This window comes from Ambystoma mexicanum, chromosome 3q, assembly GCF_040938575.1.
Source record: "Ambystoma mexicanum isolate Mex_15411 chromosome 3q, UKY_AmexF1_1, whole genome shotgun sequence".
In the NCBI taxonomy this organism is placed as follows: Eukaryota; Metazoa; Chordata; class Amphibia; order Caudata; family Ambystomatidae; genus Ambystoma; species Ambystoma mexicanum.
The window spans coordinates 164,610,251-164,633,159 of NC_090926.1; the positions used below are offsets into that span (position 1 = coordinate 164,610,251).

The following is a 22,909-nucleotide window of genomic DNA, read 5'->3' on the forward strand; positions in this document are numbered from 1 at the left end:
GATGATGTATGCGGACTGGCCTACATAGAACACAGGCCAGACCCTGTCTGAGAAATCTTACCCACTGGGGCTTGTAATCAATCTTCAGTGCAGGGCAAGGGAGTAAGTCACTTCAATAATGCTGCCTCATGGATTTTCAACACACGCTCTTTAAGGGGTACAAATAGTACATATTTCTGTATTTGTGTCCCATTGGGAGCCATCAAATATTGTGGCCTTAATGAGTGTATATATGCACCACTTCAGTTAGTAGCTGTTCTAGCAGTGGGAGGCTGAAAAATGCACCTTTTTTGTGTCTTACCTGGGACAGAAATGGAGCCCATACAAAAGGGGGGTGGTTGGTTATAGATAATCTAAGCAGTGAAAGTCACGTTAGAGATCTCTCCAGTAGGCACAGTGCCAGTCTGAATGAGAGGCTAGGATGAACAGAAGAAGAGACAGAGTACATCGTTAGGCCCGAGTATATGGACCCTGTGTGGCGCTTATATAGCCAACTAGCGCAAGTGTGTGCCAGGTGCATGAAATGCATTATAATATGCAAGTCCGCTTACCGTGGGACCCATTGTCACATAGAAGAATCTGGGATTAGTGGAGCGCACACAGAAGAGTGAAAATAAGAGTGAAATAAGCCGTGTGTTGGCCGTGCTGAAGTGTGGCCACGCTGATTTCGGTCGAACAGGACCCTTTCAGGACAGGTGGAATCTGCTTGGTCAAATTCCTGGTGTCCCTTCTTTCCACCAACTTCTCCTTGGTTTGGCAACAACATGCTCTTGCTCTGCTGCTGTGGCTACTGCTGTGTCTTTTTCAGCTCCATCTAATTGCCTGCACCTTTTAAGCTTCTCTGCTTCCCTCAGGTGTGGGTCATGATGCTTAACAAGCTAACTACTGCAACATTGCTCTTGGGCCCTCTTCCTCGTCCCAGTACTTGGGGGGGGGGGGGGGGGGGGGGGGGATTGAGACTTGTAGTCCCAAACAGAATTAGGTTTTATTGTTAGCTTTTTATTTTTAAATGCAGATTTATTTCTCTTAAATGCATTTAAGGAAAAGTTACAAGAGTTAATTTAAAAAAGAGACGGCAGTTGATTTAAGCCATTATTTTAAGGTTTCCTGTCACTGTACCTCTGCGAGTAAGAGTCTTGACCTTGGAAGAATCAAACAGTCTTTCCTTCCTTGGGATATTTAAAGATATCACACCAGCTTTACCCACACCAACAGGTTTAATGTGTGGTTCAAGCACTTCATAATGACAATAAGCCACTACATGTCTTGGTACCTTTTAAAAGGTCCTTCCCTTTAGAGATGAATACTGTGTCTCATCCCACAGGATCTCCTCACTTTCCTGGGCCTTGTCCCCTCCCACAGTATACCACCCCAAGATCTGGATCAGGAAGCGTCTACCTTCCCCTGGCCACCTGTGAGGAGACTTTAGGCAGGGTTTTAGTGAGGGATCTATAGGATTCATCATGCAGTACAAAAGCAAGTGCTTACGGATCTGCCACTGGACGCGGTGCGACCATGACACAGTATATTTGCTCGTGGTCTTTCCTTTGTATCCTGTCTGTTCCACTCACTTATTTTGCTGCAGATCACATCTTTCTGCTTTCTTTGCAAAATCATTTTGCAAAACAACCTCATGTTTTCTTTTTATTCCAGCGGTTTCATCCTGTTAGGACTCCTCATCCTGATTGCGATTGGAATGCAATCCTTTCTTATATGGCTCCGGCTGACATTAAGCTGGTCTTTTGGAAGCCTCTTTTCTTGGTAGCAATCACCTGGGCATGCCTCATCAAGGAACTGCAGTCCTTGTTAGCAAAGGGGCTCTACATGTGGTATTGGATCAAGACCAGGTGATAGTGTAGGTGCACACCACATTTTTGTCAAACTTCAACATTCACATTCTTTGGCAATATTGGCAATATTGTTTGCCAATTTTCTTTCTGAAACTGGCTTAGGGCATGGACCAGGAACATCATGCGCTGGTAAGACTGTGATTTTTTTATCTGAAGTGCACCAAAATGTTTGTGGCTTCTGATAGACTGGTATGTGAAGGGATTCACCTCTTAGCCCAGCAAATTAGTTATTAAGGCTTCTACTGCTCACTGGGTGCATGTCCGTGACTTGTCTGACTTCTCCTGCAGGCTTGAATGCGCATCATTATATTTTTTATATCATTTTATATTGCCAACCTAGCTCATGTGCAAGAGAGCACTGTACAGTTTAGAAAGAAAACACTGGTGGAGAAAATTTAACAAGTTGTCAAGAAAACATTATTAATAATTATCACGGTGCAGTATAAGGATTGGGGAGTTACTACTCAAGATTGCTGTAATCTAGGTTACACCAAGGTGTTTTTTGAGGAGCCAGGTCTTCAATTGTTCCTAAACTGAAGGAGACTTGGAGCAGTCCAGATTGCCACCGAGGTGGGAGCGCCTTAGCAGTGGAGCTCTCCGGCAGCGCTCCGTGCTCTTTTTCACTAGCCACTATCCAGCCTGCTTCATACCTGGTTGCTGCATCCTTCTCCCCAAGTGGGTTTCTCCCTCCAGGCTGGTCTCTGCGCCTTATATACACCTGTAGCCTTTCAACTGGCTGCAGGTGCAAGTCCTTTGTCTGACCCCAATTAGTGGGACATGCCTGACCATGGTAGTGGTGTTTCACAGTCCTCTTCGTCTCGGTGCGAGAGTGGTGTGCACAAATGGAAGTGTGCAGTATTCCTAGTTACCGCTTCTTCATCCCAGTCTTAAAGGCATATGAGTGTGGGAGTGTGGGACTGTGTGTGAAAGAGTGGAAGACTGTTAACAAACCTGTAAAGGTAGGCAGAGGGCAGGGTGTTTTCTGATGAGGGAAAGGGGGATACCATGCCTCTTCTGAAGACATCCTCTTTCCACTCCCCAAGGTCTCTCTCCCCAGGTGATCCTCTCTCGCACATCCACCCCCAGGGTTAGGATCCAAAAGCAATAGCTTTTACCTGGCCACCTGAGAAGAGGATCCAAGGGGAGTAGATGGGAGGATGCCCTCAGGTCCCTCACACACCCGTTTGTGTCACATGGAAACCAGAGAGAAAATCAATGTTACTCTGATCCTGACCTTTCCGGTGTTCCACTGTGAAACAATAGGGTTGCAGGTCCAGGAACCACTGCATAACTCCTGGATTAGACTCTTTACATTGACTGATTCATACTAACGGAGAGTGGTCTGTGTTCATTCTGAATTTGCAGCCTAATAAGTAGTATTTCAGGTGTGCAACCACCCATTTAGTAGCCAATGCCACAAGTTGTTCTATAATTGAGTAGTTTCCCTAGGAAATAATGTTCTGCTGATGAATATGCAGCGTTATAGCACGTCATGATTTTGTAGAAGGACGACCCCTAAACCCAACAAGGGGGCATCAGTTTGCAGAATAAATTCCCTTCTGCTACTTACAGAATAGGGCTTTGACATAGGGTATGTTTGAGGGTGGTGTGACAGATCTCATTTTCTTTGAGGTTCTGTGTTCTTTAGTTTGTCATTGAGTAGCAAGGTCTTACTTGAAAAATGTGGAATAAAATGGCGATTGTACCCAATTAATCCCAAAATGGCTCTTAGATCTTTATTGTATTTGTTGGAGCGTCAAGAACCACTTTAACCTTTTCTAGTTTGGGTTGAAGAGCACCATTACCTTGAAAACCCCTGGGTATTTAACTGCAGATTGAGCCAGTTTGCATTTTCAGGGGTTTGCGGTTAGACGTGCTTTCCTCAGTACTCGCACGACAGTATAATTGTGGTACAAATGATCTTCCCAAATTTTACTGTGTATCACAATATCGTCTATAGAAGCTCGGCAAAAGTCTGAATATGGTTGTAGAATCTTATCCATTAATCTCTGGAATGTTGCAAGAGATCCATGTAGACTGAATGATAATACTTTAAACAGATCTATAGGAGTAGCAAGAGCAGTTTTTCTCTGTCGGGTCCATGTAGTCAGACCTGTATAGTATGTCTATAGTAGAGAGGTAGACCACATTACCCAGCCGGGTGATAAGATCATCAATACGTGGCATTGGGTAAGTGTCAAAGGCAGATATGGCATTTATCTTCCAAAAATCAATGCAGAACCTCCATTTCTCATCGCGCTTTGCCACCAACACGATTTGGAGAATACTAGGGGCTAGTAGATGGTTCAATAATATTGGCCTCAAGCATCTGTTTTACCATGTGAATAATAGTTTCTTTTTGGGATTCAGGTAGCCAGTAAGGTTTTAAATGTACCATTTTGCCTTCTGGAGTGCAGATATGTTGATAAATATACTTCACTCTTCCTGGCCCTTCCCTCAGTACATAAGGAAACTGACTTATGAGATCATATAGATCTTGCTTTTGGTTATTGTCAGGTGATATTAGAGCAGTGTCTGAATTTTCGGGTAACCAACACGACAAAATGGTGGCATTAGATTCCAAAAGATTTTCCTTCCACTCCTTTAGAAGATTAATGTGGTAGACTTTGGTTTTTAGGCAGCTATCAGGTTGGGAAATGTTATAGTTACAAGGTCCCATTTGTTCTAACACCTCATATGGTCCATGCCACTTGTTTATCAGAAGTGGGTAACAGCACTAATACCTTTTGGCCGATGGAAAAGGATCTTTACAAAAACATTTGTCATGGGAGGCTTTCTGTTGTTCTTGTGCCTTAGCCGTATGTGTTTGTACCAAAGATTTAACTGCTGTTATGTGTTCAAGTCTAGTGGCAGTTTGGGAGAGTGGTATTGGGGCCTCCTCTTTCCTCCCAGTTTTCCCTAAACATAGCTAGTACATCCCAGTGTTCCCATCCATAAAGTAACTTGAACAAGGAGAATGCTGTGGAAGCCTGAGGTTTTTCTAATGGCAAATAAAGCCCATGGGATCATCTGATCACAATTTCTGCTATCTTGTTCCACTAACTTCCACAGTATGGTCTTCAATGTTTTGTTAAATCTTTCTGCAAGGCCATCTGTCTTTGGGTGGTATAATGAGGTTCAGGAGCAGATGTTTCTGGATTTGATGGGTGGTATTTGCTCTCAGGGGAAAGGCCTCCAGATTTTGTGTTGCGTGGTCCAGTATCACCAAAATGTACTTGTTCCCTAATTTCGGTGTTTTGAAGGGCCCTACAATATCCATACCAATTCTTGAGAATGGAATTTCACTGATTGTCACTCTTCTTCTCTCCATTACCATTCTGGAAGGATGGATGGTTAAATGTGATTCTATAATGTCTGATCTTGGGGGCACTCCGGCCCAGCTGAAGAAGTGCAGGGGCCCATTTCAACATGATGGTTGGGGGCCCGCAGGCTTAAAGCAGTAAAGTCTGGGGTACCTGTGTGGTGCATATGTTATAATGGAGATAAATGCATCTGCGGCTTCATAGCCACCAATTATCACGAGATGGCCATCCAATAGAGAGCTGAAACACTAAATTCCCACTGATTATCACCTCATTGTCTTTTAACACTGGTTACGCCACATCAGTCCTTTGTTGACAAATCAGAATTTATAGTTTTCCAGTGGGCATTTAGTGTTTTGGCACCCTGCTGGCTGGATGTCCCGTGATAATCAGTGCTGTTATCATTTGCTGGAGTCCTTCAGGCCGTCACTGGGCTCCAGCAAATGAAGCTTGTAACACAAGCACTGAAAAGCACACATTTAAAGTCCCAGAACAAAAATAATATGAAAGGGAATCTATTGCTGTATTAGAAGACTGCTGACTGGCAACATTGGAACAGTTGCTGGGGGCCCAGCTTGAGGCTCGAGGCCCCTTTCATTTTAAAAGATTAAAGGGACTGATGCTGTCCCTGGGGACACTGTTGTCCTATTGGTGCAGGGTCCACAAGCTGCCAACGGTTATGGGAATATGACTGGATAATCACTATTCAAGAGCTATTCAGATAGAAGCTTTATGAAGATATGAAAAAAGAGCACAAGAAAAGGGATGTTCTTCCCTCAAATATTGTGAAATTTCTCCAAGCCTAAGGTTATAGTTTTTGAAAGTCTGTCTAAATTTGTTACACACTAAAGCAATTCTGCATTCTAAGGATAATAAGGAACATTCTGTCGATTCTGCAGCCTCCCTGAGATTGAGTCTCTGAAGCATTTACTTGTAGTATGCCCTATGTAAGGGTGCAGAATGAGGAGACTGACACACAGGTGGCATGTTGATTGTTTGTATTAGTCAAGAAAATAAAGAGGAAAGTTAACTTTGCCCATCTCTAAGAGGTGTTTCCTTGCCTCAACTGAAATACTAAGCATTTCATCAGAATGTCTGTGTAAATCAATAGTTCACTGTTGTGTGATAAAAAGCCTCCTTCTGTCCCTTAAACTTAAAAGTAAACATAAAGTAGACCTTCTTGGTCCAGAAGAAGGACTCCCTTCACAGGGTCCAGGATCTGTGGGTGTGCTGTTTTCACAGGGTTCCCCTCCTCGCCTTTGCTTGGTGCGTTTGGAGTCCTCCACGACTCCCTCATGCCCTCACCAACTGTCCCAGCAACACTAGTACATTTGGGCTTCTAGCTGGTTTCCTATGGTTGGTCTGGGCTTCAACTTCGGTCTTCCCCTGGTTTCTCTTGTTTTCAGGTGGGATGAGGCAGCTCCGCAGCATATAGCTTCTCTCGTCATGCACGTCTGCACTTGTGTGCACCGTTCAGCCTTCTCGCACACCTGGACCTTTTGGCTTGCCTCATTTCTGTGAGGTCCTTTCTTTTTGGACCGAATGGGTACGTCAAAGCTCCTTTATTTGCGTCCCAATCAGCAATGTCTGCTCTGTTCTCCGCCAAACCATTTCCTCCCTCACGTTTCCTCCAGGGAGGGCTCGACACACAAGTAAGTCCTTCCTTCCTCTTTACTCTGATTGGGCACTGACAACTAGAATGCCCATTCAAGTTCTCAGCCTGACTCTTCACTGTTCCGCACCTCCTCCTCATCTCAGTAGTTGTCAAGGGAGTAATTCCTAGGTAGTTCCCACTCTTCTTCGACTCAGTATTTCCTAGATTCACAGACCTACAAAGGTACATGGGACTAATAGGTAAAATGTTAGGGTCTATAGGGTGTGGAGGTGTGCGGGGTGTTTGGTGAGGGATTCCCTACCACGTTCTTCCAAGATGTTCTACCTTGTCCTCAGAGGGGCAGTCTCTCCCGCTGAGTACCACCCCCAGGTGGACTATTCAGTGGCCTCACCTCTCTGGCCTAATGGGAAGGGGCTCCCTCTTGGGGGTGACGTGACATGTCAGGGATTCGTCACACCAACCTTACTAAGTATATGGATTGATAACCTAGGGAAATGTGTCACTAGTCTTGCCTCCGTGGAACCCGCTTCCTTATATGCCTGTATCTTTTCTGCCTCTTATACTCCTTTAACATTGGCTGTTTTGCATTTCTTAAAGCATATTAATCTTATTGACCATTAGGCTTTTATACAAACTGGAAATAAATGTTGAACATTGTTAGCGCAATGGAATGATACATTTTGTAATGTTATTTTTACTGTTCATTTTTAATGATTCATGATGAAATAATAGTATGTGGTATGGTGCATTTCATGGATGTTTTCATGCACTTTTGAAAGGTTTAAATAAACCAAACAATAACAATGCTTGAGTAGTGAAGGGCATTGTCCTCGCCTGCAGGATTTTAAAATTTAATTGCACAAGCATTAAAAAAGAAAAATGAACTCGGCCTTTAAGAAATAGTATTCTTTCTTTTTCTAAAAAAAGTGAAAAAGGACATACTCTCTACATTTGCAAAGGCTGACTTATTGGCTGTCCTATGTTTATTTTCTGATAGAAACATGGCCAGTAGTATCAAATAAATGCTAATGTGGACGAAAAGGCAACTCTTTTTGTGGGAATCCCACTGAACCACAATCCGTCAGAGCATCAACGGACAACGAATGATGCTGACCGAGATCTGCTTTCCAAATGTGGTGAACTTTCCTTCAGTGGTTTCCTTCTATGAACTCCGAGAATTACACCTAGTGGTTTCTATTGGAAGCCTACATTTTCACACCCCAACTTTACACCTCCCCAAGAAAATTCTAGTTATCTAAACACATTTTTTTGAATGTTGGATGAAGATTTGTCCCCTTGAGCCAATGTCTACTCCTCCCAAAAAGTTATTTTCCTCATTAACCAAGTAGTAGCCTTGGCTATTGAGTCAAGAATGCAGACTACATAATGCATTGTTTGTCTATGTGTAATGGTTTTTCATATAAGTACATATATGTTTGAAGGGTCCTGGTAGCCTTAACTGCAATGCCAGATGCCAAGTGGTTTTTGAATGCCACTAGAACCCGGGGATGGTCTACTTGGGCGTTCTATAGCTTAACAAGTGTGCATTTTGATATTCCTAGTAAAGGAACAATGTTGACTCCCAAGAACTAAGATCAGTAATTTACAGGAATGGCGTCATCCCCATGAATTACAGGTGTTGAACCCGCTGCTCTTTGGCATATTGCCGGAAACATTGATATTCCTTCTAAGCCTCTGCCTCTCTGCTTACCGTTTATAGCCGGCCTGGCCGTGTCGCCCCAGCCCACACCCAACACACTGGATGTGAAGAATGGAGCCAGCCATGAGAACAGCAGTTCTGTGGACTTGAGCAAGGTAGGTTTTTGCTATCATATTTTATTACTTGCTTAAGTGATCAGTGCTCGGAGACGCAAAACCTAACGTACATGTGCGTCCGAGGGCAAGGCATGCCAAGTCTGCAGAGAGATGACTTGCAGTCTGATTCATGGAATTATTTGCGTGAAAAACGCAGATTTGCGCACCTTTCTGCCCGAAAATCCCTGTTTGAAGTACGGGGATTTTCGGGCAGAAAGGCGCGCAAATCTGCGTTTTTCACGCAAATAATTCCATGAATCAGGCTATTGGTAGTGTATCTTCCATTTTGAGGCGTTACCCTCTTCTAAGGCTATCTATCGGCTTTGTCCCGTGCTATGGCTCTAGATTTTGTCAAGAACGTAGGCATCTCTGGCCAGAGGGGAGCCTAGTGTGCCCATGTTGCATTAGCTAGTGGCTGTGGGCTGTGAGTTGGATGAGATGTATTGTTGTTGTTTGATGTGTATTCATTGCAGAATCAATCAGCCTGTTGGAACAGAAGAACAAGAGTAAATGAAACCGCGGAGAGCCACAAACTAGCCCCCTGTGCATTGTACAGCATGAATTGTATGCCGCTAGTATACTGTACGGTGCTGATGGGTTGGAGAATAGTACTACTTATTAATCATAGAAATTTAAATAATCCTCCTCCCCACCCTCCCCCACACCACCACTGCTTGTACGTTGTCAGACATTTTACCGTGTTGACATGTATGTAAAACCGAGCATTAAGCAGATGTTTTCAAATGACGACTTGTTATAAATACAAATGCCCATCTACATTCATGAAGAGTAACACTAATCTTAAGCCTGTGCTTAAGCTCCTTTGCAGCTTTTGAATTGAGCCACAGTGAGCTGACGTGGTTTGCCCATGATCACAAAATGTGGCCATGTAGGGAAGCCATGGTCAGAACTCGGTTCTTCTGCCGATTCCAAAGCCAACAATGTAGCCACCAGGCAGCTCCCCTCAAATGCTGTACTCCCTTGACTGGGTATAATTTGCTTGGCTTACAGTGGTACCACCTCTCCAATAGGAGGGGCCAAACATCCTGGGATATCCAAAGTGTATAGAACAAGCAGTACGGTGCAGGTGGACGAGACAGCTGGAAGTAGGTAAGGCACCATGTGGTTGGATCCACGCCTGCCACATTCTCAGTTGATGAGCAAAGCGTGAAGTTGGCGATGCCCGTCATGGGTGTGCCCGCAAATCTCCAGGAAAGATGTGGCGCTATGTCAGGAGCCCCAGGAAGATGTAACACACTCTCCACCTACCCACCACCAGGAGTGATGGAGCTTCCCCATAGCAGTGGCATTGACTTGTGGGTATCTTGCTTTACGGTAGGTACGTGCAGTAGGCAGCGTGAGTGCTCACTCTTGGCTGACTGAAAACTGTAGGGAGGGCACAATAAGGAGGGTACCAGTAGAGTGGGGCACCAGTTGGGGGTCCAACATGAGAAACCACTAGACCGAGGAAGGTGTATAGTTCAGATTCCTAGAGGTGGGCATAGTGCCAAGCATGTATTTCATGCCAAAGGAGCCTGCCATTCAGAGTAGAGAGACTTTCAGGGACGGTTGCCACAGAGCCCTCGAGCGGTAGGTGGGGGTGACCCCCCCCCAGGGAATGCGTGTGATTCCTTTGACTAGAATAATAGATGTGATACTGTATGCTAGTATTTCTGCTGGGCAGCACCTTGCCTAGTTTTCCTGCAAGACCTTTGCGTTGTCGTTCGCCAGAGCATGTACGCACAGCTACAAGAGCCTTTTCACTTTTCATCTAGAATTGCCGCATTTTCCTTATCAAATCTTCTCATTATGGAGTATCTCCTGACTTTATACAACTGATCCAGGAGTCTGGAGGTGTGCATCTCGGTGATCCACATCGAACTTGGTGTCAAGAACACTTGGTAGCAGTGTGTGAAATAAATGTAGCAATAGTAACCCACAGCAATGGCAGGTGTTTACCGTGCAATGCTGTGAGTTATTACTTCTAGGAAAATGACTTAATTTGAACAATTTATGAACTGTTCAGATCTCATGTGCACCACCCGACAATGTGCAATAATGGAACATTGGGACACGTGTTGTGACCTAAGATTGGACTTTTTTTTTTTTTAACCTAGTCCTAAGAATGGCATCGGTGTTGTATGAATATATGTATTGATGAATGGGATAAAACTGAAATCCAACTGGGACGCAATGGGGCTCAGTTGATAGTAGACACAGCCTGGGGGCTGTAGGAAGGGTGCACTGTGGTAGCATAGGGGCTGGAATGGGCAGAGGAGCAGGTGGTAGGAGATTCGGAGAGGAGGCATAGAGTTGAGTGCAGCGATCAGCATTTGATGAGATCATTTTCGAAGAGTCTGGTCTTCTGGTTCTTTCTGAAGTGTAGGATGAGGAGGCCGGTGTAATCTGTGTTGGTACCTTGTTGCAGAGACAAGATGCATAGCAGGAAAAGCATATTTGTTTCTTTTTTCCCCTCTTGCAGTTATTAGATACCTTTGTGGCAAGGTTGTAGCTTCTGATAGTGATCACCAGGAAAAGTTAGTTTCTTGGCCAGGCACAGTGGTGTTTTGGTTGTGACTGCTTTGTAGGTGATGCAAGCTGTCTTGACATGATTCTTGCTTGAAGTTATAGCCAGTACAGCTCCTTAAGGGGCTAGTGGAGTGATGTGATCAAATTTCATAGTCCTCGGATGAACCATGCTGCAGTATGCTAGACAATGTTCAGAAGGGCCAAAGGGGAGTTGGTTCCTTCTGTAAGTAGTTCCTTCCTGCAGATGGCAGATGATTGGGATTGGACAACAGTTCTGAATTTATTTATTTTATTTTAATGTGATACCGTTTATAAATAAACTTTACACATATAAAAATAATAATAATAAAATGGTGAAAAAGAAATTAGTAAAACAAAAGCACAAATACATATTATTTACAAACATAAGATCATAAATTAATTAATACCAATAACATTTGTTAACAGAATCTGATTGATCATCTAAACCAAAATCCAAAATCAAACACAAATTATAAAACCATATACGATAGCATATGTTCCTTGTCTCACAATAACACAAAACATACCTAAGCATCTGGGCTACAAGTAGCATGGCTCCCTAGCCATAATTCAATAAGTGTTCCTTAGCACATAGAGGATAGAGGCTTAAAAAGGACGAATTGGTCCAGTAAAAAACAAGGAGAATAATCTTTACACACCAATACTTCAGATAGAAATACCAAGTTGGCGTTCAACTACCAACCAGACATTATACATCGCAAGGAGGCGTCCTATATGCTCTGAGTTTACGCTGCTCCACCAGAAGGCCAGTTCTGAAATAAAATCAAGATTACGTACATATTTCCCATAATGAACATGGTATGTCATACGTAACTCTGGACAACCAGTGAGTACATGTCTCCCTGATTCTGCAATTGACTGGTTTTGACATAGACGGCAAAATCTTTCGGGCTGTGGTAGTTGATTAATAACCCCCGTACATACCAGGACCGGCAAGTGATTCACTCTTAATAACATTATGAAACGCCTAAGTCTGACTGCCGGACACAGATTAAGATAGGGCTGTGGTTCTTTAAATGAATACAGTATAAACTTACTAAATTGATAGGACTTTAGCCTCTCCAGATGGGCGTAATTTGTTAGCCAGTCATATAGCTCTGCTTTTGTAGTAAGCGACCTCTTAGTATTGAGAGTAAACTCTTCAAATCAAATGAACCGCCCAATATCTTTCAGGTAACTATCAACCTTGTCTTTAAGAGGAAAGATACCAGCTTCCTTACAAGATTCCACTCTGTGTGTCAACCAAAGGGTTACCCATTCTACTTCGCATCATCGGGTATAATTCTGCCCTTTTTTTAAGAACAAGGGATTTGAATGAAATCAGACCAAGTTCCAGCCTAATTATGGCCATCGGTATGCAAGTTGGGAGACCTATGATCTTTCTCCAAAATTTCCCTTCCACAACCTGCAACCAATTCAGGTTCATGTTTAGGAGGGCCTCTATGCCATAAATCATCATCGGAACCAAGACCTTTTGGTATAATAGCCGTGCCGCCCAAATTGTAAAACCTGACTGAGTGATAACGAAACGGTAGGCCAACGAAGGAATTTGGGCTGTCCTAATCTTTCTGTGCTGTCTACACCGTAAATAGTCGCCAACCGTTTCGACATCAATTCCCAGGTACCTATAGCTTGGAGTATACAACATTTCTGCATTCTGTATCTTCAAACTGATACGAGCAGTTTTCTTCCTGGTGAATAACATCAGTTGGGTTTTCTGTAAATTTATTTCCAGCCCATTGCGATTTGCGTATGACCATAGCGCTTCAGCTGATCTCCTCATGCCGCCAAAGGTATGGTCTAATACCACTAGGTCATCCGCATATGCAAGGACTGGGCAGTGCTTATCACCTATTTTCGGGGGGCAGTTGTGTGCCTGAGCAATTGCTAATGGCAGATCATATGTAAATAAGTTATACAGAGTAGGAGCTGTAACACAACCCTGCTTTACGCCTCTATGTTGATCCACTTGCTCAGTCATATTGCCTTTCGGATCAAGCTTAAGGGAGAAAGTATTATTCTGATGGAAAAGCCTTAGGTAATATACAATCCCTTTAGGGCAGCCAAGCAGCTCAAGTTTAGACCATAGGATGTCTCCATTTACCAGGTCAAAAGCTGCTTTAAAATCAACAAAGAGAGCATAAAGCGGGGGGCTACCCTTCTTCCTGGCCTCAGTTGAAGCGAGTCTAAGGTAATGAGATTATGAATTGTTGAGTAGCTCCGCCTAAACCCGCTTTGAAAAGGATTGAAGATCTGTTCTTTCTCAGCCCAATCTTGCAGTTCTTCAAGGATTAGGGCGGCGAAAAGTTTACCAGTGCACTCCAGCATCGAAAGGAGCCTGTAATTGCCTGGGTCATTTCTGTCGCCTTTCTTATGCACAGGTATTAAAATGGCTGTTTGCCATGAGCGTGGTATTCTACCCTCGGACAGGACTTTATCGAACAAGATTTTTAGAATTACAGCCCAAAAACCAGGGTTACGTTTTAGGACAACATTAGCCATACCATTAGGGCCAGGTGCCCTTGAGGATTTTAGCCTATTAATTTTCTCAATATTCAACGATAATTCAATAGCTATCACAAAGTCATCTATTATAACTGGGAATCGCCGGGATTTTATTTTATGTTGTATGCCAGTTATTAAGCCACCGAACGGTCTTCCCCGTTCACCCTTTTTGGCCAATGTTTGGTATACAGTAAATCCCTCAAACAACACCGGGGTAGTTAGCCACACCTCTTGCAGACCTATACACATGAAATCATTTATGTAAGGCAATGAACCATTCTGATTAATTAAGTGGCTGAAACCCCTAGTATTCCACGAGAGAATCAAAATTTCTCAATCTTTCTTAAGTACAGTGGGAAGTGACTCAGCCAACCATTTTAGGACATTCTGTACGCCAGCCACCTGGACCACTTTGTGGTCCAGGTGGCTGAGTGGTATAAGAGGAGGTACTTCTTCCTCTACCTCAGAGGCTTCTTTATCTTTATCTGGAATGAGCCAGCTAATGAGGACTACCTTCTCTTTTCGTCAATCTCTTCTTAGCCCTTGCTGCCTTTTTTCTCGTTTTTTTCGTATTTTTGGGCACCTGGGCTGGTTCAGAAGCCGGACGGGCCAATTTGATATTCTTTTTTTGTTCTGAGCCCTTTTTGCTAATCTTCGTTGTTTACGAGAGAAGTAAATCTCTGAGTCATTAGCTACACTTGTCTCAGCTTCAACAGGGTTTGATGGCTCATTTATCATCAATATGGCTCCAGACAGATTATGGTCACTTTCTTTGTCTCTCCCTTCATTGGCTAAGTTGATTGTATTCTTGAGAATACGGCCACAAGCTTTAGCAATATTTTTAGAGCGAATTGTAAAGATGCCATCGAGGATTGGAGTTCTACCAAGATGGTTTTTCCAGAGGGGGAACCTCCAATTTGTTCCGGCTCAGAAATGTCCGAGTCAATCATAAGATTCGGGGACATTGATAGTCTCTCTTGGCTAGCCGAGAGTTGTACGGCCTCTTTTACTATGTCACCTGGGCCATTATTTATAACAGGATTTAAAATAGCCGGAGTCAAAGACCTCTGCACCGAGAGGCATAACTCCAGCAAGGAGTTATTGTCAATCATGAACCCAGTGGTGCTATCAAATGAATTGCTAGCACACAGATTGTTCCCAGGCTCCTTTCCCGGAGTATTTGGGGTCACCTCTTCTATGGCGTTGGGAGGAAAGAAGGTAGGTATAGTTCCTTTACCATTCTGGATTGGTTTTTGCTGTTTAGCTTTCTTGTTATCGCCAGCTCTCAGATTATCCTCGGTAACTGACCCCACCTTACCCTTGCGCAGGTTATAGTTAGACTGCGCAGTTCTTTTTTTAGGGGGCATATTTCAAATTCAAGGAAAGGACACAGCCCCAATCCTTTGATCACTCAAGGTAAAGAAAATAGTCTGACTAGAACTACTCCACTTACAGCCGTGTGGGTCAAAGGCACTGCCCGCAGTCCCCACAACTTGGCTGATAAAGAAGCTGGGGAGCTTGCACTCACACTCTTGTCTCAGTCAGACTAATTCCTGTAATAAATACTCACTCATGCACCCACATCAGTCAACTGTAAAGCCTGAAGATGTTGGATTGGGTGAGATCTGAGGCATTAATACATTGAGTTTCATGTCAGTTAGCCAATTCTGTACTTGGGCATGTTTGGTGGAATTTCCTAGCAGAATTAATTGGTCTCTATAAGGTTGTGCTTCGTGTAGGCGCTTGGAGTCTAGGTTTGGATGTGAAACAGATGGTGCTTCCGTCAACGGATGTTGTTGATGCAATCAATCATTACGATATCTGTGTCACATCTGTGTTTTGGTGTATCTTGCTGTTGGTGTTGAGCAGAAGTACCATTTGGAGGCAGGGCTGGTGTAAGCACTAGGCCAGTAAGGCACTGTCCTACAGCAGCACAGCAGGAGGGGTGCAACAACCAGACAACAGAATGTATAGACTAAACAGCCTGTCACATTAAAGCTTCATACTTTGCATTTGCAAAGTCAAAGCTTTACAGTACAGCAAGGGAATGGAGCCTGCCCGGGCCTAGTTCTCAGTCTTGGGTTCAAGCCGGGATAGGCGTTAAGTGCTGTGAAGGTGCCGGCTCCATAGCGCAGACCACATGATCTTGTGCCTGCTGTCTGAACTGGCGTGAATACAATTCACGTGGGAGGCAAGGTCTGGGCAGGTGCTGCCATGCTTGGAGCCGCCTCTTGCTAGTCTCTCCTGTCGGACAGGCCTGCTCTCTGGTGCATTCAGAATAAAGCTATAGCAGGACGACATGATCCAGCCATGCAGCTGTGCATCGCAGCAGCTGGAAAGTTAAGAAGGGAAAGCCAGGCTGTTTGGTCAGCAAGGGAGGCAGGAACGTCATTTCACCAAAATGCCAGGGGTAGCAGAAGTGACATCACAGGACCCTTGACCTCTGATGACATCACAGGAAGTGATATCATTTGACCCCACCCTGAAGTGACATCACGGGAAGTGATGGAACACGACCTTTCACCCCTTGACAAAACAGGAAGTGGCATCACATAGCATTGTTTCTAAGTACACTACAAAAAATATGATTACAATATCACTGTAAAGTGATATACATTTCATACAAGAATGGATCAACATTTGTATCGTTAATATCAGCGGGTATAGGACTATTTACCAAAATACTGTGAATGCAAGGAGACGTTCAAGGCCAAAGCATAAATATAGCACTTAAGCACTTCATATAGAACAAAAATACATACAATATCACCCAACCTGTGTTGGTACTCATTTAACAACCTCAACAGGATGAAAGGTAGAGTTCACTTTGCTGGGAGCCGAACCTGCAGATCACACGCACATTGCAGCAGCGAGCACTCAACCCACTGAGCTATTTTGCTGGCTATAGCCATCAGAAAACCAGCCACTACAGAAACAAAGAGCCACATGCTGCTGGCCACAGCCCGGGAGCCTCAATTTAAAAAATGTTTTAGGGGCAACAAGGGCGACCACAGGGGTCGCAGTTGTGAACCCTGGCAACACCTAAATCCCTGAAGGGGAGCCAGGGATCCCGGAATCCAGAGCACGGTCCCATTCACAGCTGTTAAGCATTATGCAGGCTATGATATTTATAACGAGCCTGTACACAAGTATTTCTAGGCGTTCCATGCATGTCATCGTTTGCTTTGAAACAGCCTTTATGAACTGCATATCAGCCCCTTTAAGCCAACATTGAACAGACACTGCTCGCTGATAAATATTTACACTACTGAAGTAAACAAAAGCTACTTATTCTATTTCCATGCGAAACGTAAAAGAGACAGACGTTTGTTCTATTGAACTGAAGATTTAATCATGACATGCATCACATGCTTGCCTCACTGAATGACCACTTCAAGCTGGTGACTTTATCACTAGAATCTTTCAAAAGTCTCCTTAATTGAAGTATGAGAGAGTTTGGAAAGATTGCGTGCTTCATTACAAGTTTGGCGGTATTTCTGCAATAAATCAGCCGAAATACGGGCAAAGTAGATTACCATTTGAGCCACTTGGTCCTGCGGATTTACTGCCAGATTGCAAGTGGTGGTAGCGCAGTGTGAATCCCCATTTTTGGAGTCCACAGGACTCCATTGGGATTTTGGTGGAATTACCGCAAGCGATAATTCTGACGAGTTTTTGATTAAAAGTGGAGGATTTACCCCCAGCTTTTTGCTGGAGGTAAATCCTCCACTTTTCCTCCAAACTCGTAATTCTGTGGTGTGGTAAAAACAGCAGTCACTTTGTAAACCGCCCAAACAGTAACAGAATGACCCACTTTTTTACCACACAGCCGAACTTGTAATGAGGCTCGGTATGTTTTCCCGTGTCAGCTGCTCAGCCAGTACTGGTTTTTGATCTGGCACCATTTTGCATTCTGGCACGTGTAGCCAACGTTTCTAAAGGGAAACTAATAATGCAAGCACATCACAGGCATTCAGGCTGCCTGAACTGAAATCTGTGGTCCGCAGAACATCACTTGGGCGGTGGGGTGGTCTTTATATCTTGCTTTTCAGTGCGATTTATCAAGGAGGGATGTGGGGGGGTGCTCAGTATTTTTTTTTTTTTTTTTTTTATTGTATATGGTTTACAAAAAACCTTTACAAATAGAACAAACTTTATAATTAAAAACAAAATAGTAAAAAAAAAAAAAAAAAAGATAAACATTCATTGCTTTGCATTTGCATTTGAAAAAAGAAGAAAAAGAAAATGCCCGCTAAAGAAATACGAAATTACAGATTTACATAAGTTGCAAAAGTTTGCAAATTTTACAGAAAATGGACAGACAATAGATAATCAACCGGTTTCAGATTTGAAATTTGATTGTCTAAGATTAGTCAAGTCAATATAAAGTACTAGTTACAGAGAATAACAGATAGAATAAATACAAGGTATAAAATATGAAATACATTGCTCATATTAAAAACACTGTGCTCATATAGTAAAAAATTCATAGTTCCAAGAATAGGAGCAGAAATCAGACCAAAGGGGCATATAGGTCAAGGGCTCTGATAAAGCCCGCCACAGCCAGACCAACCTTGATGTTCGAGATTGAGAGACATTGTGACCAAATCCAATTGTCTACCCCCAGTCGCCCCATAACATTAAAAATGCCTAGATATTTGTCCCTTAAAGAGGTCAAAGCCTTGCAGTCAAGAATGAGATGCCGAGAAGTTTCAGTGACCCCCAAAAGTTTGCAGAAACGACAGGTGGGATCCAAATCAGAAAACTTCTTCCTTTTACGTAGGACTTCCCGAGTGGGAAGAAGGTTCCATCTGAGTTTTATAAGAAGAGAGCGGTAGTGTCTATTAGGAAATTGGATCAAAATAAAGGACATCACACCTCTCTTCTTATGATCAAATTGAAGATCACTCAGTGAGGAATAACCATGAAGTTTTTCGATAGTGTTGCTCCAATCATGGCTGAACAGAGACTCCTTTACCTTGTTAGGGTTTGTAAGTAATGTATCCCTGTCGGAGGATATGTCCATCAGGGTCTTATCGCAGAGAGTGGAGAAAAGATGGAGATATATATTGTGGCCCGAGTGTGTCTGGGAAAATATCATGTGGCCCACATCAACATATAAAGTATCAGGTCTAGGGGAAAGCAAGGCTGAGAACAATGAGAGAACCTTCCAAAGAATCCTAGCTCGTAGAGAAACCAGACCCAACTCATATCTAATGGCAACAGTAGGAATTGAATTGGGCAGTTTTAAAACTTTCCTCCAGTAAATACCTTCAAGAGAGTCCCAGAAGGGCAGAAGTGTAAAGTAATGGAGTTCCATACCATACAATAACTTTGGAGTCACCTTACCCTTGAAAAAGTCTACCACAGGTTTGAGGGAAAACATACAATATTTATTCTCCAAAGTACGTGATTGGGAGATGAGAGGGAGCAGTTTCTGTCTAAGAAATCGTCTCAGTTCTATCACCGATGGTTGGGCCAAGATCAAAAAGCCCAAGTAGACGATTTTGTTAACTCGAGAAATGTTTGTTCCCCCCATTTTCCATACTTTGTTGTTTCGGGTTCTCCCCTTTGAGAATTCCATGATACGTGTTTTACCAGGATTGATCTTCAGCCCATTTAGCAGTGCGTACTGTTCAAATTTACACAGGAGCCTCTGCAGGCCCACTTTGGTCTGGTCGAACAAGAGAAAGTCATCGGCATATGCCAACCATGAGAATCTCAGGTCCCCAAGTTTAGCACTCACCATGCCTGCATTTTTCAGGAAGTTATCCACATCAGCCAAATAGAGGATAAATAGACAGGGAGCTAACGAGCAACCCTGTCTCACCCCGATACGCGTCCTAATCCTCCTAGAGAGAGTACCAGCCAAATCGAGCCTGATGTGTACCCCCGAGTTTTCATAGAGGGCCATAATGAGAGAAAGGAGGCCCGCCGGGATGCCCCATTTAGTTAATTTTTCCCATAATCTGGATCTAATGACCAGATCAAATGCATTGGATAAATCAATTGAGGCGACATACAAAGGACCATCAGATTTTCCCCAAGAAGAGGTCTGAAGGGCAGTTATAATAAGACCATTGAGATTGGTAGAGTGGCCGGCCCTGAAGCCAGTTTGGTATTTGGGGAGAATATGATTGTCCCTAATCCATATGTTAAGATGGGAGAGGAGCAGAGAAGCAAAAAGCTTACAGTCCGCGTCTATAAGAGAGATCGGTCTATAATTCTTTACCTCAGAGCGTAAGCCTCTCTTAAAGATTGGGACAATATGGGCCGTATGCCAACTCATAGGGACCTTCCCGGAATTTACTACGTCCTGAAAAAGCAGGAAGAGTAGATTGGCCCAAATCTCGGGCTCGGCTTTGAATGTATTGTTCGTAAGGCCATTTGGGCCTGGCGCCCTAGATTTCTTAGCCTTAGAAATAAGACAGAACACTGTCTCCAGATCAAAAACTGGTTTCCATGCGTCATTCGATGGGTAAATCATCAATGCATCCGAAGCCAAGTCTTCCTCCCCGATATCAAAAAGTTTAGAGAAATAGTCAAACCATTTGGCCTCTGGGATTGCATTAAGCTGATCAGCCATCAATGTGTTATCAAGGCTGGAAACCGAAGCCCAAAAAGCCCTCACATCTCGTTTTATTAGTACTGCAAGCATATACTGTGCGTCATTTTGAATCATAGTAATTTTTCTATGCTTACAGTAGTTTTTGTATTTTTGACGAATGGTTTTAATTTTTGTTGTTTTATCTGCCCAATCCATATCTAGGGCTTGCACATCCCTAATAAGTTTCTTAGTAAGGGCCTTAACATTGGCCAATTGTTGGTCGAAACTATGGTTGTGAAATTTTTTGAAGACTCCTTTCCTTAGCTGGCCATAAATACTACTCTGTAAGACATTGAGAAAACTATCAAAAGAAGAGGTGTTAAAGACTGCTATTTTCCAGCAGAGCGAGGTGTGGTTAAGGGAAGAGATCAGTTTGTTATTAAGAACACTGATGTTAAAAGGAGACCACCTTATCCCTGTCCCTTGACTAACAGTATAAAGCTGAGTGGGTCCACCCTCCGGCAGAAGCTTGGTGAAAAAGGGGCATAGAAATTGAACCCGGAGAATACCATGGTCGCTCCATGAGTTGAAGGACACCTCGACATTAGAAGAAAATGGAATCAGGGAATGGTCGACAAAGACGTAGTCTAAGGTGGAAGATGAGGACGATCTACGCCAGGTTGGGCAGGAAGGATTAGTAGCATCATAATGGCTGTTAAGACAAGTTAGGCCAATTGAATCCAAAGCCAGATTCCAAGATCGGCCCCATGTAAGTTTTAGTCCTATACGTGGATCGTCTTCCATAACCAAGCCCAGGTCATCATAATTGGATTCCAGACAAAGAGTGCAGTCTGAATTTAGATCGCCCGCCAGAATGAGTTTGCCCATGGGGTGCAGATATCTCCAGGCAAGGATTGTATCAGTTAACTTCTCCAGAAACAATTCGAGAGGAGAGATTCCCATATGCCAGTAAACATTGACCAAGAGAAAGTAACAATTAGAATCCGGAAAAAACACCTCTAAGGCCATAAAGCCAAAAGGTGTATCCGAAAGCTCCTTAGCAACAGAGCTGTAGGAGGTTCTTACCCCTATAATGAGTCCCCCCGATGCGCGGCCTCCCAGGCTAGGTTTGGCACATTGAGAGAAAATATCGAATCCATCAAGAACTGGAGTTGAAAGTAGCCAAGTTTCTTGGAGAAAAAAACAATGCGAAGCCTTAATCACGGCAACCGTTTCTAGGTTCGTGAACAAATGGGAATTACCTCTAGAGTTCCAAGAAAAGAAACTGAAGCTATTTAGAGGGCGGGCCTTCGAAGAGGATTCTGATTTAGCGGGAATTAAATCATTTCCATAAGCCTGCGGTGACATGTGCCCAGCTCGCGGAGTCTCCATTAGATTTGGGCAAAAAATGCCTCCGTTGGGGTGGGGGAGTTCTTTCTGGATGGTAGACCATTGTAAGATTACCTCTATATTCAGCCCCCTCTCCTTTATTTTTGGCAAATTGAGAAGAGTCCACTATTTTTGCTTCAAATCCTAGTTGCTTCAACCCTTCCATATGCCCCATGATCAAGTTTAAAACTACCTTCGATCTAAGAATAATATTACTAACATCTACCCGATCATGGAAAGGGAATAAAATGCAATCTATGTCGTAGCTAGAGATAAGCGAAAGCGAAGGAAGTTGGTGAAAGATTTTAAGTATGTTACCACGATTTAAACAGATTGGCATATCTTCGCCCCAAAGACTGGAAAGCTGTATAACATCACCAGAAACTTTTGTTGTAGCAGAGACAGGTAAGGACTCAGTAATTTTTTTGGTAAAGTGACCAAGGGGGTCAGCCGCCAGATCACAACCCCTTGCCCCTCTTAGTATAGTCCTATTATGGTTGACATTTGGCCCCAGTGGAAATCTTTCCCAAGATTTGGAAACGTTCTTATTATGGGCAAAGTCAAACCCAGAGGGGACCGCTTCTCGAGCCGCAGACATGCGCATATTTGAGATGCTAAGAGAAGCAAGGTTAAAAGGGGGGAGAGTCGATAAGACATTGTCTGATCGATCTGTCATATCTCCATCCCTCTTAATGCAGTCCATATTAACAGGGGGCTCCTCAGGAGCAGACAAGAATGCCGGGTCAGAAGGAGAGAGCCGAGTAGTAGGAACCTCGTCCTGTGCCAAGCTTACGTTGGAATTAGACACTGTCACCTTGCTGATCTTGGGAACAAGTAGTGACTGAAATAAATGTTTAACCATATCAATGTTAACCATATTAACAGTCGGCGTAGTTAGAGAAGTGTCCGGATGATTCAGGCTTTTTCCAGAAATAGACTCCAGAGAAGTAGAAGGGAGAATTGCTTCTGGGGCAGAGTCCATAGCCTCCGCTGCAACAATATCAGTAGGCAGTGCTACAGGGTTGGTACTAGTGGATGCTGGTACGGTAAGAGGTGTTATCCGAATGCTAGAAACTGCAATTTCACCAGTACCAACAGTCCTTGGCCCCGCATCTATAGAAGCAGAGGTATTAATCAACATACCCACCGCATCCGTTAAAACAGATGCAGGTGGTAAAATAGGTGGAGCATTGGTGGTGTCTGGAGTGGTCACATGAATGGAAGAGGGGATTGGTTCAACAGAGTTATCAGTCCCCTGTGGAACTGCAACAGTGGTTGAAGGGACTAAAGAGTT

General features: G+C 43.5%; 1 protein-coding gene across 1 annotated transcript in view; it reads left to right on the forward strand.

Moving 5' to 3' along the window:
- Positions 1-22,909, forward strand: part of SLC4A8 (solute carrier family 4 member 8) — an 846,795-nt gene that overhangs the window by 543,388 nt on the left and 280,498 nt on the right. Inside the window, exon 7 of the mRNA XM_069653405.1 lies at positions 8,509-8,603. Within this exon, the coding sequence (XP_069509506.1) occupies positions 8,509-8,603 (95 nt within the window). The remainder of the gene's footprint in view (positions 1-8,508; positions 8,604-22,909) is intronic.